This window comes from Corvus kubaryi, unplaced genomic scaffold (genome assembly GCF_017639235.1).
Source record: "Corvus kubaryi isolate FWS band 111438036 unplaced genomic scaffold, C.kubaryi_AGA036_p1.0 37382, whole genome shotgun sequence".
Lineage (NCBI taxonomy): Eukaryota > Metazoa > Chordata > Aves > Passeriformes > Corvidae > Corvus > Corvus kubaryi.
The window spans coordinates 4,546,683-4,560,064 of NW_024581124.1; the positions used below are offsets into that span (position 1 = coordinate 4,546,683).

A 13,382-nucleotide genomic window follows, 5' to 3' on the forward strand; every position below is an offset into this window, starting at 1 on the left:
TACTTTGAAACGATGAGTTTGCTCATGATGTCACGTGGCTGAGGGAACCAGGATCTGTCTCATGGCCTTTCCTCCTCCACAACCACTTAGTTCACTGCAGCCAAGTGTTCTGAATACAGCCTCTTCCAAACCAAGACTTTCATATTAAAATAGTTTATTAATCTGTTACTAAAATAACATTTCCCCCCGCCCCCAGAGCTCTAAAGTGCATTATTTATACTCAGGTTGCACTACAAAAATAACATGCTTTGTAAGGACAGGACACTTTTCCTCTTGAACTGTCTGCTTTCCCTGGCAGCAACACTCAGTGCAGAGGATTCCCAGTCTCATCCTGCTTCCTGCTTCTCTAAAACATGTCCTAACTCCCTGTTCTCAGGTAAGAGAGTGTTAAAAGGGAAGAAAACTAAGCCTGGGACAGCTTTTGTCAAGGGGTTAAATGCTCTAAACTGGGATTTTAAATGGAAGTTGGGTCAGCTTGGAGGTGGTGGGATCAATGATGCTGTTGCACAGCTGGCAGGTTTGGGGTGGGGAGATCTGTGGGTCCTTTTCCCTTAAAAACCAAGGAAAAAGTGATTCTTTGAACTGCTCAGCAGCTCCAGGCACTGCACTGCCCCTGCCGCACACAGAGGCCTTGAGTGATTCTTGACACATTTATCAGAGTAATGACATGACCAGTGATTAATTGTGGAAGTTCCCATACGTAGACTAAAGAAACTGAAGGTTTTGGCAAACTTCCTGTACACATTCTTCCCAAACTGCCACAACTGGCGTCTCCTGGCTCTGCCTGATGACCTTTTCTGCCCACAGTTCTGCAGACAAGCTCCTTCCAGCCCCTCCACTGAAATACCTAAGGACAGTTGTGCTTTCCCAGGGCTCCTGTTGGCTGAGGTGTTTTCTGAGTCCTTCTCTGAGTAAGTCAGAGCTTTTTTCCTCTTGTTCCACTCCTATGACCTGTAATCCCAAGAGAAATACTTCCCACTTCGAGTACAAAACTCACCCCCAGGAAAGGCAGCTGAAAGTAAACATGCAAAGTGCCACGGAAACAGAAATGGGAGGGGAGAGATGCCTTTGGGCTGGAGTTCAGCCTCCTTCCTGCTCAGTACGTGTGTGCCTGACACCAAAGTGTCTGATGGACACAGCTGGGACAGTGCTGTTCCTTCGTGGAACAGGTAACACAAAACCAACTCAGTTCAGCCTTCACTGAGGTCAGACAGTAGAGTTGACTGCCTGGGTGAAGGGTTGTGATTGAAGCAGCTCCTCAAAGCTTAATTTTAAGGAGAAATTCAATTTTAGTTCATCTTTCTGAGCCCTCTGGCACCTCTCCCCACCTCCTTCCAGTGCACAGCCACCATCACCAGTTCCGTTTGGCATCGTTTATATAAATAAATTATATTAATTTAATCAAATGTAAGACACTTTAAATAAAACGCTCAACTGCCACCTCCTGTCCAGTCATTTCCCAGCAGCAACACTGAGTGGCTTGGAGTTCTGCTCTCCCATGGCTTCACCAGCTCCTGAGTGCCCCAAAACCCTCAAGTCTTGACGGGGATGGTTTGTTTGCAGCCAGCGCTGCCTCCCGCCTCGGGCAGGCCCACGGAGTACTCGGTGGTGGCGATGAGCAGCATGTCCAGCGTGGTCTCAGTGCACTTGGCGATGAAGCGGATGAAGGGCCGCACGTCGCCCTCGTTGGCCACCTCCAGCACGTGGTAATACTCGGCCCGCTGCTCCTTGCGGATGGTGATGGGCGGATACCCCGCCTGCATCAGGATCAGGTTCATCAGCAGCCGCGAGGTGCGGCCGTTGCCGTCCACGAAGGGGTGGATGTAAACCAGCTTGTAGTGCGCCAGCGCCGCGAACTCCACGGGGTGCAGGCTCATGGCGTCCTCCGAGTTCATCCACTGCACGAACTCCTCCATCTGCTTCTCCACGTCCTGCGGGTGCGGCGGGATGTGGTGGCCCACGAAGACCTGCGTGGCGCGGAAGCGCCCGGCCTCTACGGGGTCGGCGTAGCCCAGCACGCGCCGGTGGATGTCCAGGATGTCCCTGCTGGTGACGGAGCCGATGCGCGACACCAGCGTGGTGTTGACGAACTTGAGGGCCGCGTGCATCCCGATCACCTCGTTCTGCTCCGCCAGGCTCTTCCCGGGAACGGCGTACCTGGTCTCGATGATGTGCCGGATCTCGGAGAGTGTCAGCGTGTTCCCCTCGATGGCCACCGTGTGGTAGATGTGGTGGTAGTAGGATTCCTCCATCACCCGGCGCAGGGCGGAATTCCCCTTGGGAATGGCCATCACCTTCTTGACCTTGCTGTCGATGATGCTGAAATACCTCTGGTCGATCTCCTCCACCAAAGGCAGCGTCCGGCCCCGGTTGCTCAGAGCTTTCTCGTTGTGGGGGGAGATGGTCAGAGCTTTGGAGTACAGATAGTCGGCCTGGAGGATGTCTTTTTCCTCCTCGGAAAAGATCCCAAACTCGTTCAGGGCATCCACGTAATCCGGGTCCATTTTGAGGGCGTACAGGAAGAGTTTGTGGGCCTTCTCCCGCTTCCCTTGGCGCTTCATCTCCAGGGCTTGATTCAGAGCTGCTCTGGCTTCCAACTTCACCTCTGGAATGAAATGATAACAGATAAAGGGCGGTGAGTTTTACTGAAAACCTCTGGACATCTGGATTCCATGATCCTTGTGCCTCCCTTCCAACTCAGGGTATTCTATGGCTGTCCCTGTTCACTGCTACAAAAATTAACCAAAACCAGTCTTTAAGAACTGGAACAGAATTCGTGTTCCAGCCTTTTCCAGGTTACAATCCCACAGGTTTAGGCCGTGTTTCCAGGCCGAGTAGGAGGCAGCAGAGCCATTCCTGGCAGGAAGTGTGGGGAGGCAGGACCTGTGGGCAGCAGGCTCAGGGTGGCCACAGGTGGCCACCAAACTGCTTCGTGTGGGAGGAAACAGTGCCTCAAACACATTCTCTTGGCATTCTTTTAGGGGAAATTATACTGTTAACGTTGTTACGTTGGCTGCCAACAGCACTCCTGTTTTCCCACTGAACTATCCAATGTTTTCCCAGCAGTAAGAGCTTTAATGCAAACAAAGATAACAGTGCTGGAATCATAATAATTCCTTTAAGTGTTTTCCAAATTAACATCCTGGCTGATACAGGCCATGACCACAGCCTGACTGACATTGCCTGAAAGGCTGTTCTGTGCCAGCCAGGATTTCGGGATTAATGCTGTGTATCCCAGATTTCTGTGCATTAAATACCTCTCTGTGTTCCAGTTACCTCCACAGAACTTACTAGTACTGAAAACATGAGGAAAACCTTTGGAGAGATGGAGCAATGCCAGCACAGGGCCCTGGAATGCAGTCAAGGAGCTGGTGAGGGCCTGCCTGATCTCGGGGGCATTTACAGGCAGTGTTAATTGCAGTTAATTGCAGTCTGTTACCATCAGGGCACAGCATCACTCCCATCAGAGGTACAGGACATGGTTGGGAAGGGGGTGAAGGTCTCTGGGTTGGGGTTGGAAGTGCCCTCTGGAAACCACCCACTCCAACCCCCCCTCAAGGCAGGGTCACCTGGCACAGGAAGGTGTCCAGGTGGGTTTGGGATGTCTCCATAGAGGGAGATTCCATGACTCCCCTGGGCAGCTGTCCCAGTGCTCTGCCATCCTCATGGAAAGAGGTTTTGCCTCACGTTGAGGTGGAACTTGTTGTGTTTCAGTTTATTGCTCCTTGTCACCGGGCACCACTGAACAGAGCCTGGCACCATCCTCTGACACCCCTTGGAGATGTTTGTATGGATTGCTGAGATTCCCTCCAGCCTTCCCTTCTCCAGACTGACCAGGCCCAGCTCCCCCAGTCTCTCCTCATCACAGAGATGCTCCAGACCCCAAATCATCTCTGTGGCCTCTGCTGGACCCTCTCCAGCAGCTCCTTGTCTTCCTTGGTCTTAGGAACTCGGCTGTACCCACCCAGGACCCTCTCACCTGGGGAGGCTTTTCCTTTCAGCACCAGCAGCTCCAGCCCCTTGGAGGTCACGCTCAGCTCCGTGCTCTGTCCTGAGAACCTGGTGATTCCCGAGGAGCCCAGCTTACTCTTCAGGAAGGAGAGGCCCTTGAGCACAGCGTGGCACTGGTTGTCCACGGCAGCCAGCGGCAGCAGCAGCATCACCAGGGAGCTCAGGAGCAGCACGAGCACGGCCGCCCACCGGACACGGACCCACAGGGACACCCATTGGAGCTCGGGATCCGTCGCCATCGCCACGAGATTCATCCTGCTTCCAGCACGGACACATGGAGCATCTCCTTTCCCACCGCTCCCACCTGGGAACACACCCAGCTTTAGCCAGCGCTGTGTCATGGGGTAAGAGTGGCTTTGAGTTTGGTGTTTGTCACAGCTGTTGGGGGCTGTCGCGGGCATCCTTTGCCTGCCACCTCCAAGCACCGTATGGGATCTGCTGTGCATTACTGTGACAGCAGCAGCAGGAGGAGCCATGGATGCTCATGCAGGGTGGGCACCAGGCTCTGCCAGCCGGCTCCGCGGGGATCAAGGAGCTTCCCATCCCCTCCCCACCTTCCTCCAGGCTTCTGACCCACCCCCCTCCAAGCCCGACGTTCCTGCACCACTCTGGAATCCCTCCCCATCCTCCGCTTCTCCTTCAGCCACCGCTCCCTCCTCGAGCCTGAACCTCGGCCAAAATTCCCCCCCTCAGCACTCCGGGTCCCCTCGGCTCCCCTCTGCCCGGTACCCCCGGTGCTCCCCAGGCCTTCCCCCGGATCCCCTCTGCCCAAGACCTCCGGTTTTGTCCTGGCCGCCGGTCGGCGTTCCCCGGTGTCCCCCCGGTGTCCCCCCGGTGTCCCCCCCGTGTCCCCCCCATGTCCCCTCGGGTCCCCCCGGGGTCCCCCCTCACCTTTGCCACCTCCCGGCGCCGCCCGCTGCCGGCTCCCGCGGCCCCGCCCCCGTAGCCCCGCCCACGCGCCCTGCCATTGGCTGATTCGCCCCCCAGCTCGTCTCCCATTGGCTGTCGCGGCGGACGCGTCTCTCGCGCTCCTCCCACCGCTTCCTGCACCGGCTTCCGGGTAACGCCGCGCCCCGGGCGCGGGAGAGGCTCGTGGAGGGTGAGCATTGGCCAGGGCGCACGTCAATCATACGGAGTGCAGCCAATGAGAAGGAAGGGTGGGGAGAGGGCGGGAGCGGTTGCCATATAAGGACTTGGCGTGCTGTTGCTAGGCGACGGGAGCGCGGTAGGCCCCGCTTGGGGCTCAAAGAGGGTTTAATTCCATGGCCATTTCCATGGAAAATCACCTCTTTCTGCTGATACAGAGTTCCCGTCGCCTATCCCTGGCCCTTCTGGAAAAGTACTCTTTATTTTTGGCCTCAAGTAGCAGCGTACCTTGGTGTTTCACGCCTGTGCCTCTCCCTTCGCTGGGGACGAGGATTAGGAGGAGATGGGACAAAAGCTGAGGGAAAATAGGATGTTTTAAGAAATTCCAGGTAACGCCCTCTGATTTCAGCATCTAGCAAGGTGATAAGGTGGTTTTCTACCAGATGCTTACACAGCAGATCATCACCAGCAGGGAAAAATAACCTGGTTTGTCAAAAATAAATTTAGGTGATTTAAACTGCATTTCAGAGGAGACTGAGGGGACACCTCCACAGATATGCCCATGCCCAGCATCCCGATCCACGTCAGCATCAAGCTGCCCCCACTCCATCCTGCTTCCTCTGCAAATGGCGTTTCCCAGAGACAATCCCCCTTTTTGGGCTTGTTTTCAGCAGGAAAAGCAGGATCCACTCTCTCGGAGCTGGTGTTCCCTCAGATGTTCATTGATTTCACTGTGATTGGCAGAAGCAGCTGGATGAGCTCGGATCAGCCATCATCCCTAAATCAGCCTGACAGGGATCAGCTCTGGGATCTCTCCAGCCCACGGAGCCCCAGGCCATCCCTGCAGCTCCAAACTGCCGTGTCCTCCAGCCAGCTGGAGCTGCCTGAGCCTGGTAATGCCTGCAGAGAACTTTGGGGGATAATCAGCACTGGAAGGACAAGCAAATCCCTCCTCACTCCAAGAGGAAGCTTCAACAGAAACGTGTGTTTCCCTCAGTGCCAGGGATCTGGCTCCTAAACTTAAATACGGGATAATTACGGAGCAGGGATGAGTTTTCCTTCTAAAAATTCGAAACCCACTTCAAATCTGTCCCTGAATTAAATCTGATCCAGCAGACTGGGACAACAGGGATGGCCAGGAATTCCTGGTGTCTCATCCCAGCTTTGATGCCTCTTGGTGCCCTTGGAATGGTCCAAGCTGAGGCAGAAGCCGACGATGCCACATCATCCCTCGGGACCCTGCGGATCCTTGGCATTCCCACAGCTCTTCCTCAGCATGGATCCGGGCCAGCTCGAGGATTTCCATGCATGGTTCTGTCAGGCATAGCAGGGAGATCCCAAAGGTGGGAAGGAGAACAGCTGGGGAATGCTGGAGCTGCAGCCTGGGTACGTCAAGAACTCCCAGCCCTGCTGGGTCATCCTGGGACTTCTTGATGTAGCTGGACACGGCTGTGCCAAAAGGATCCCGTCTGGATCCTATGGGGAATTCGCATTTGGAGCAGCGTTCCAGAGGGATGCTGGAAGCTTTGTCGTGAAGCTGGGGTTTATTCCTGTCTATCCGATGGATTTGGGAGCGGCAGTGTCCCCGCAGCCGGCAGATGGCACTGACTCATCTCGCTGCTCCACGGAAACACCCCAGCCTGCTGCATTCCTTCTCCAGGACCTTCCCACCTTCTGCCTTTGGAGGCACTGATCCTGAAAAACATATTTGGAGGTTGAGTAAGGCCCTGGCTTCCTTCTGGAACTGCTTGTGCTGGGATAAAATCCGCCTGTCTGTGCGCTCAGAGATTCCTGGGATCGGGTGTGACAGCAGCCCGAGGCACGGCGCTTGTGCCTCCCGAAGCTTGCACAGTGCCGTGGCTGTGAGGCTGATCCTTGGGATCATCTTCCCTGGCATGAATTTGGAAGATGGGATCTGGCAGATACATCAGTGCTGCTTCTTTCAGGCCCAGGTTGGATTCCTGGAATCAGGAATATGTCCCTGCCCATGGCAGGGAACGAGATGATCTGTGAGGGCCCTTCCCACCCAAACCATTCTTTGATTCCGTGATGTTTCCCAGGCGCCAGAGGAGCAGAGGGATCAGGGCAGACACCTCTCCTGCCACAGCCACACGCAGGGGGGACACCTTCATGTGACACAGCCTTGAAGAGCTACAATTCCACCCATTTCCCGTCTCCAGGGCTCCAATGTAGGACGAGGAGGGCTAAAACGGGCAGGAGGGTGGGAGTGCTGTGGGAGCAGATTACAAAAGGAGCTATTTTTCCTTTAAGCTTCTCAGCTCGCCCCCTGCTTAGGCCCTGACAGCTGTCACAGCTCAGCAGGTGTCCCGGGGAGATTTGGGAGGGCACGGAAGCAGCCTGGCACACTCGGGGGTGTGGCACTGATTGCGGATTCCCAGTGCCACCGGCGATGGGGACAGCGGTGGCCCCAAGCTTTTCTATGCTCAGAGATCCTCTGCTGGTCTTGGATGGCCTCGAGCTCTTCCCTGCTTGGATTTCACTTTAAACCCTGCCTGTTTAGGTGTGGGAATCACTGGATCCTCCTGTATTTTTTTCCTTGGTGGAATTCCCAGGAAATTCCTCGCGGGCAGCAGTCCCTGTCCTGGGGGACCAGGATGTCCTGTGGGATGTCCTGGGCGCAGGAGAGGCCATCTGGGAGTGGTCTGGGGACAGTCCTGTGCCATGGAGGGACATTTTGCCTTAAAGGTGGCAGGAGAAGGGACAATGCTCGGTCACCATGGCAACGGCAGTGCAGGGATGCTGGGGATGCAGCTGTGTCCTGGCAGAGGTGCTGGGGAGCTGCTGGAGGTCTCATGTCCTGATTCCGGGCTGAATTCCAACATTTCAGGCAGTGTGGGCTGCCTGGGAGGGACTCTGCAGGATTTGAAAACGGGAATATTCCTGAAACTCAAGAGTTATTTAAGTTCCTAAATCCCAGGAGGAGAACCAGGAGCTCTGGAGGCCTCAATAACCACCTGCCACTCAAGTTTTGCTTCTCCATGGATCTGAGTTTCCAAGGGCTCCCAGAGCCTGGGATATGCAAATGACTCCTGATACGTGCTGATTGTGATAAATGGGAACCAGAGCAGGTGGATGATCCTTCAGGAATCACAGAGCCCCTCTGGCCTTGGAATTCTGCACCACTCCTCAACACCTACACGCGGGAACAAGGAGTTGGAAGAAATGGATTTGCAAATGGAAGAAATGGATTTGCCAACCTGTGCTGTTCAGCAGAGCTCAGAGAGCCCTCTTGGAAATAAGGAGGCAGAGCCTGAGTCATTCCCGGCTTCCCAGGGTGCTCTGTTAATTTTCCTGCACGCTGCTGGATAAAATGAATCTTCTGAAATTCCTTTAAATTAAAGCCCAGGCTCCCCTCTCCCCCTGCCAGCAGGGAGCAGCCCCTGTCTGTGGAACTCCGTCCTTATCAGGTGCCTCCAGCGCTCTTCAAAAACTCGGAGTTGGGAAACATTTCCCTTTGTAAGGCTGGATTGAATTCCTTTGGAGTTGGAATGTTAAATCTCCCCAGCTGGGCTTTGTGGCTTTCGACAGGAAGAGGCTGAGCTGGAACAGGAGCTGGGTGTGAATCTCCCTGAGCACTGGGAGGGGGCAGGTGCCAGGCTCCCTGTCCCTTCCCTAAAGGAATGCCAGTGGCAGCTCCCTGCTTGCGCTTGGCAGCTGAACAGGAGCAGTGGGAATTTGGAAATAAGCCCAGCAAGTGGGGGGGAAAACCCCAGGATCTAAAGCAAGCAAGAGAAATCTCATTTTCTCCTGGAATTTCAGAGGCCCAAGCAGCAAACAAACAATGATTTCCCTGTGCCTTTGCTGGGTAGATCCATAATTCCCGAGTGGCAGGGGAGCAGTGCTCCAAACACGAGCTGCTGCCTACTGGATAACTGGGATAATGATCCACTAGCATGGAAAAATCAGGAGAGACCCGCAGGGGCTCCAGAGGTGCCTCCATCCCACTCCTGGGAGCCTTGGAAATGCAGGGCTGAGGTCTGGCAAGGCAGGAAGGAGCAACGCTGGGAAGTGAGGAATGGAAGGAGAAGCAATTCCATGTTGTGCTTCCTTGGTGTGCAATCTGTTGGGATACCGGAACTGGAATTCTGGCTGGGGTTTGTACGAAGAGGAATCAAAAGGAATTGGTGTTTCTTTCCAGCGTATCTTGGATTTCTCCTGAATCCCATGGCATAGGAATTCAAATCCTGCTCTCCTGTGGGGAAGGAAGATTCCCTTTCCTTCACCTCTGGCAGGCATTTTACGAATTGGAGATAAAGCAAGTGATTCCAGGAGGCTGCTGGGGTGGGAAGAGGCTCAGGGCTGTGCTCAGACCTCCCAAAGAATGGCTCCAGCTCCCTGCCTCCAGCAGCCTGTAACAATTTTAATTTCCATGGAAAACCAGCCCAAGCATTCCCAGCTCAGCTGGTGTTTTTCTGGTGTTCCAGTGATGTTCAAATCAATCCTCTGCTTAATTAGCTTGTAAATATTATTCCAGGGTTTTTTTGGTTTTTTTCCCCCCTCTTTTTAGGTATGTTAAGCTGTGGAAGGAGAAATGCATCGGGAAAACCACGGGGGAAAAGCATCTGCTTCTCTCTGTCCCGCTTCCAGCACAACCTGCTGCTGAAATGGGATAAAAACACAGCTCTGGAAGTGCCACTTCTTGTGGGGAGGAGAGAGAGACCCTTGGAGCTGTCGAAGTTGGGGTTTCTCTGAGGGACTGGAGCACGAAATATGTTGGGAATCACAGCAGAGGGTGGGAATGTGCCCCGGAGTCAGCAGGGAGGCTGTGGATGCACAGGGCAGGAATAGGAGATGCAGCAGCCTTGGGAAAAGTGTTTGAGGGTCACATTCCAGCAGGAACTAGCATCAGCTGAGTTCCCTGTTCCTGGCATTCCTGGAGAATGGATCAGGAGCCAGAGCCAGAGCTCAAACCATCGGTGTCCTCCTGGAAAAGGCACCCAAGTAGGGGCAGCTTCAACAGTGATGTGATTTTTTTGGGCCAAGCGTTTGTGGAAAATCCATCAGGAATTTGCCTTTCACCGTGATCCTTTGTTGCAGCTTTGGGGTCTGAGCCGTGCCCTCTCTCCAGGACCTGCCTGGGTGGGATAAGATCCAGGGAAAGCTGGAAACTTGGCAGACTCCTGTGGTAGAAAGTGAACCTGGGGTTGCTTTTTAAAGGCTGAGAGTAAACACATCCCAGGAACTGCCACTCCATGGAAAACAGAGATAAGGGAGTCTCGGGGTGCCTCTCCTGGTTTCCCATATTTATTTGATAACTGATGAGTGCAGCAGGACCTGCTGGCTAAAAATAAACGAGGGAGCTGCTCCATGGGATCTGGGATAGTCTGGTTTGGAGGGGAATGGTCCTTAGTGCAAGCTCGGGAATCCACGTTCCTGGTTTTTAACGTGGAGCGGGACTTGCAGCGGGATTTTTATCCCAGCTCGCTGCTCTTTGTGGTGTTACTGGTCCTGCTCTCACTGGGGATGACTCCAACACTCCTTTTGGGATCCCTGTCCTGGGGTTGCTGCGCTCCCTCTTTCCGTGGCATCGTTTGGAGCAGCTCCTGGAGCCCACCTGGCCTCAGCACCATCCTGGTACTGGTTTGTACTGGAAGCACTGGCACAGGGCTGCTGGGGGTGGCTGTGGCCATCTGGGATGGGGGAAAGGGCTGATCCATGAGCCTGGATATAGCTGGGGGATTCACTTTCCCTGCAGGAGCGATCCGGGTGTTGGTGGTACTGCTGAGTGTCCAGGGACATCATCGGATCTGCCGGGATGAGCTCCAGATCCTCCACCCACAGCGCTGATTCCCACCCCACACAGATCCTTGGACAGGGCCAGAAGTTTTTCTTCCCATTTTTTATCAATTTCTTTCCCTCTTTCCATCCTGGAGCAGCTTTGGGCTCCGTTTGGCAGCGGCTTGGCCGCAGGATCTCATGCTTTTCCTCGACAAGGGACGTAAATGTTCCCGAAGGAAAGGGAAAGGGAGGGGGAATGTGCTGCTGCCATGAATCCCGGGAAGCCAGGGCCATGCCAGGAGCTCTCCCATGGCAAACTCCTTGCCAGGGCTGCTCCCAGTCAGAGCCCGGGGGTCCTGAAGGAGGAGCTGCGCTTTGGATTCAAGGATGTGCCAACATCTAATGAGGGAAGAGCCTCCAGGCTTCCATTAATTAACAAATTAGCTCATCAAGAGGCTCCCTAATTTGTCAGATTTAAAGCTGCCCTATTAATTAAACAAGAGGACAGCTTTTAATTTGCCAGAGCGGCACATTTAATTGATAAATGACTCGTTTAAATCCTTCACGGTGGAATTTTCCAGGAGCAACGATGGGAGAGGAGCACGTGGGATCCTCCGAGCAAGGAGCGCCCGCTCCCGGGATGCCGTGGGAGCCAGGGATTTGGGATCTCCGGTATGCCACCACCTCTCTCTTAATTGTCCCATCCACTAATTGGGTCTGCTTATATCCAACCTCTCATTCCTCTTCCTCTCAATCCCATTAGCTCCCTGTTTTCCACAGGGAAATTGTTTTGCAGGAGCTCCTCACCGGCAGTGCCGGGGATTTGCCAGGTTGGGAAGATGCCAGGCTGGGAGTGATGGATGCCCTGGTGCATCCACATTCCAGGTGGGATATCCAGGGAAATGCTTCAGCTTTCCCTTGGGAATTACGGCCCCATCATTGCTCCTTGAAGGCAGCTTCTGCTGGCGTTGGAAGCAGCCAGAATTCCGTGGCCAGAATTAATTCCTGCACTTGAAGGCCGGAGATAAATCAGAGGTCTTCTGACTTTCCAATGATCTCCACACAGAATTAATTCCTCGGACATCTTCTCCCCAGCCAGATGTGCCAGGGAAGCTGCATCCAGCTAAGGTACCCCAAATTCCCTTTTCCCAACCTGTTTTTTCCCCAAAAAGTCTTATAGGAGAGTGGATGAATTATGTGGAGTCCTGCTGGAATTTTCAATTTATCCCTATTGATTTATAAGGTTTTTCCAATGACTGAATCCTCCTTGGAGCATCTCCATGTGAGCTCCATTTTCCATCAGCCAGGAACAGTACTGGGGATTTCCTCCATCCACTCCAGGCCATGGATAACAGGGATTCCCTCTGTTATGTTTAGGGAATAAAAATCAGGAATTCATTAGAGTTACATGAAGCAAGGACTGGAGGAAAATGGGAAGTGCTGGAGCTGCCAATCCCTGCCAGAGGCTCTATCCTCACCCACGCTGGGGGTTTTCCCTCTCTGCCATGGAATTAATTTATCATAAATGAATCTCCAACCATAAACCCGCAGATTTCCCACCTGGTGGATGCCACGGTGGGTGAGCATCAATCGTGGCACAGCTTTAAACAGGGACAGAAGTGGCAGGAGTGAGGGACTGTGCCAGTCCCAGGTGGGAGCCATGAATTCCCTTTGGAATTTATGGAGATTTGATGTGTCCAGGCAGGACTGAGATCTTCCAAAGGGTAACAACCCCTCCCAGAGGGGAAATGAACAGAGGGTTTTGCTTCTGTAAACTCAGAGCTGGGTGTTCTCCTGATGTTGGGTTCTTACATGGAGAGAGCCGCTCGTGGGGCTGGATGGGAGGAATGCTGGGCTCCTTCCAGCTGGAGCTGGGAGCTGGAATGTCCCCATAGTGTCACCAGTGTGGCTGGGAGCTGGTGCATCCATCACTCCTGGATAAACTCCAGTGATCTCTGGCTGGTCATTGAGGAATGTGTTGTGTGCCAGCCCTGGCCCTGGAGTGGATCCTGATCCAGCCCTGGCACATCCCAAGATCCCACCTGCAGGTGAGCTGCGCTCCTGGGAACAAAACTGAGATTCTTCTTTAATCCATGAATTAAAAATCCATGATTTTCTCGTGCTGGTGCTCTGGGAGTGCTGGGATCCAGCTGCTTGTGGCCATCCTGTCCCATTCCCGGCTTTCCCCAAATCCCTCATGGACAGGGATGCTCCTGCCTCTTCCTGCTGTGCAGTTTTATGGATCCCCCAATTCCAGCCAGGTTAAATCAGGCTGTGAGGAACCTTAATTGAATCCATAGGTTAAATTTTCCATCTGAGCCAGAGCATTAATCCTTTGTATTGTGACAAGGAATGTTCCCGTTTCTCCATGGCACAGCTTTCCCTCCCTTTGGGCTCGGCTGTTTTTGCTTTCCAAGACAAATTCTGGATCTGGCTTCCATCAACAGCACCCTCTGGACAGATCCCTGCATTTCTGGATCTATTTCAATAATTCTTAGATAACAGCTGTATTTTGGGAATGGGAAAGGATGGGATCCAGCCCAGGG

At 53.7% G+C, this 13,382-nt stretch overlaps 1 protein-coding gene across 2 annotated transcripts; it reads right to left on the reverse strand.

Annotated features, from left to right (window-relative positions):
• Nucleotides 1-137: 137 nt before the first annotated feature.
• FICD (FIC domain protein adenylyltransferase) lies at nucleotides 138-4,947 on the reverse strand. 2 transcript variants are annotated; one of them, XM_042034772.1, is made up of 3 exons: nucleotides 4,903-4,947; nucleotides 3,980-4,315; nucleotides 138-2,605 (listed from the first exon to the last, which is right to left on the reverse strand). In XM_042034772.1, exons 2-3 carry the CDS (start codon nucleotides 4,263-4,265, stop codon nucleotides 1,533-1,535), a joined length of 1,359 nt encoding a protein of 452 aa, XP_041890706.1. In that variant the 5' UTR covers nucleotides 4,266-4,315; nucleotides 4,903-4,947; the 3' UTR covers nucleotides 138-1,532. The 2 variants fall into 2 exon arrangements, with proteins under 2 accessions (XP_041890706.1, XP_041890705.1); XM_042034771.1 differs by lacking the exon at nucleotides 4,903-4,947 and having other exon boundaries at nucleotides 3,980-4,668.
• Between the last annotated feature and the right edge of the window lie 8,435 nt (nucleotides 4,948-13,382).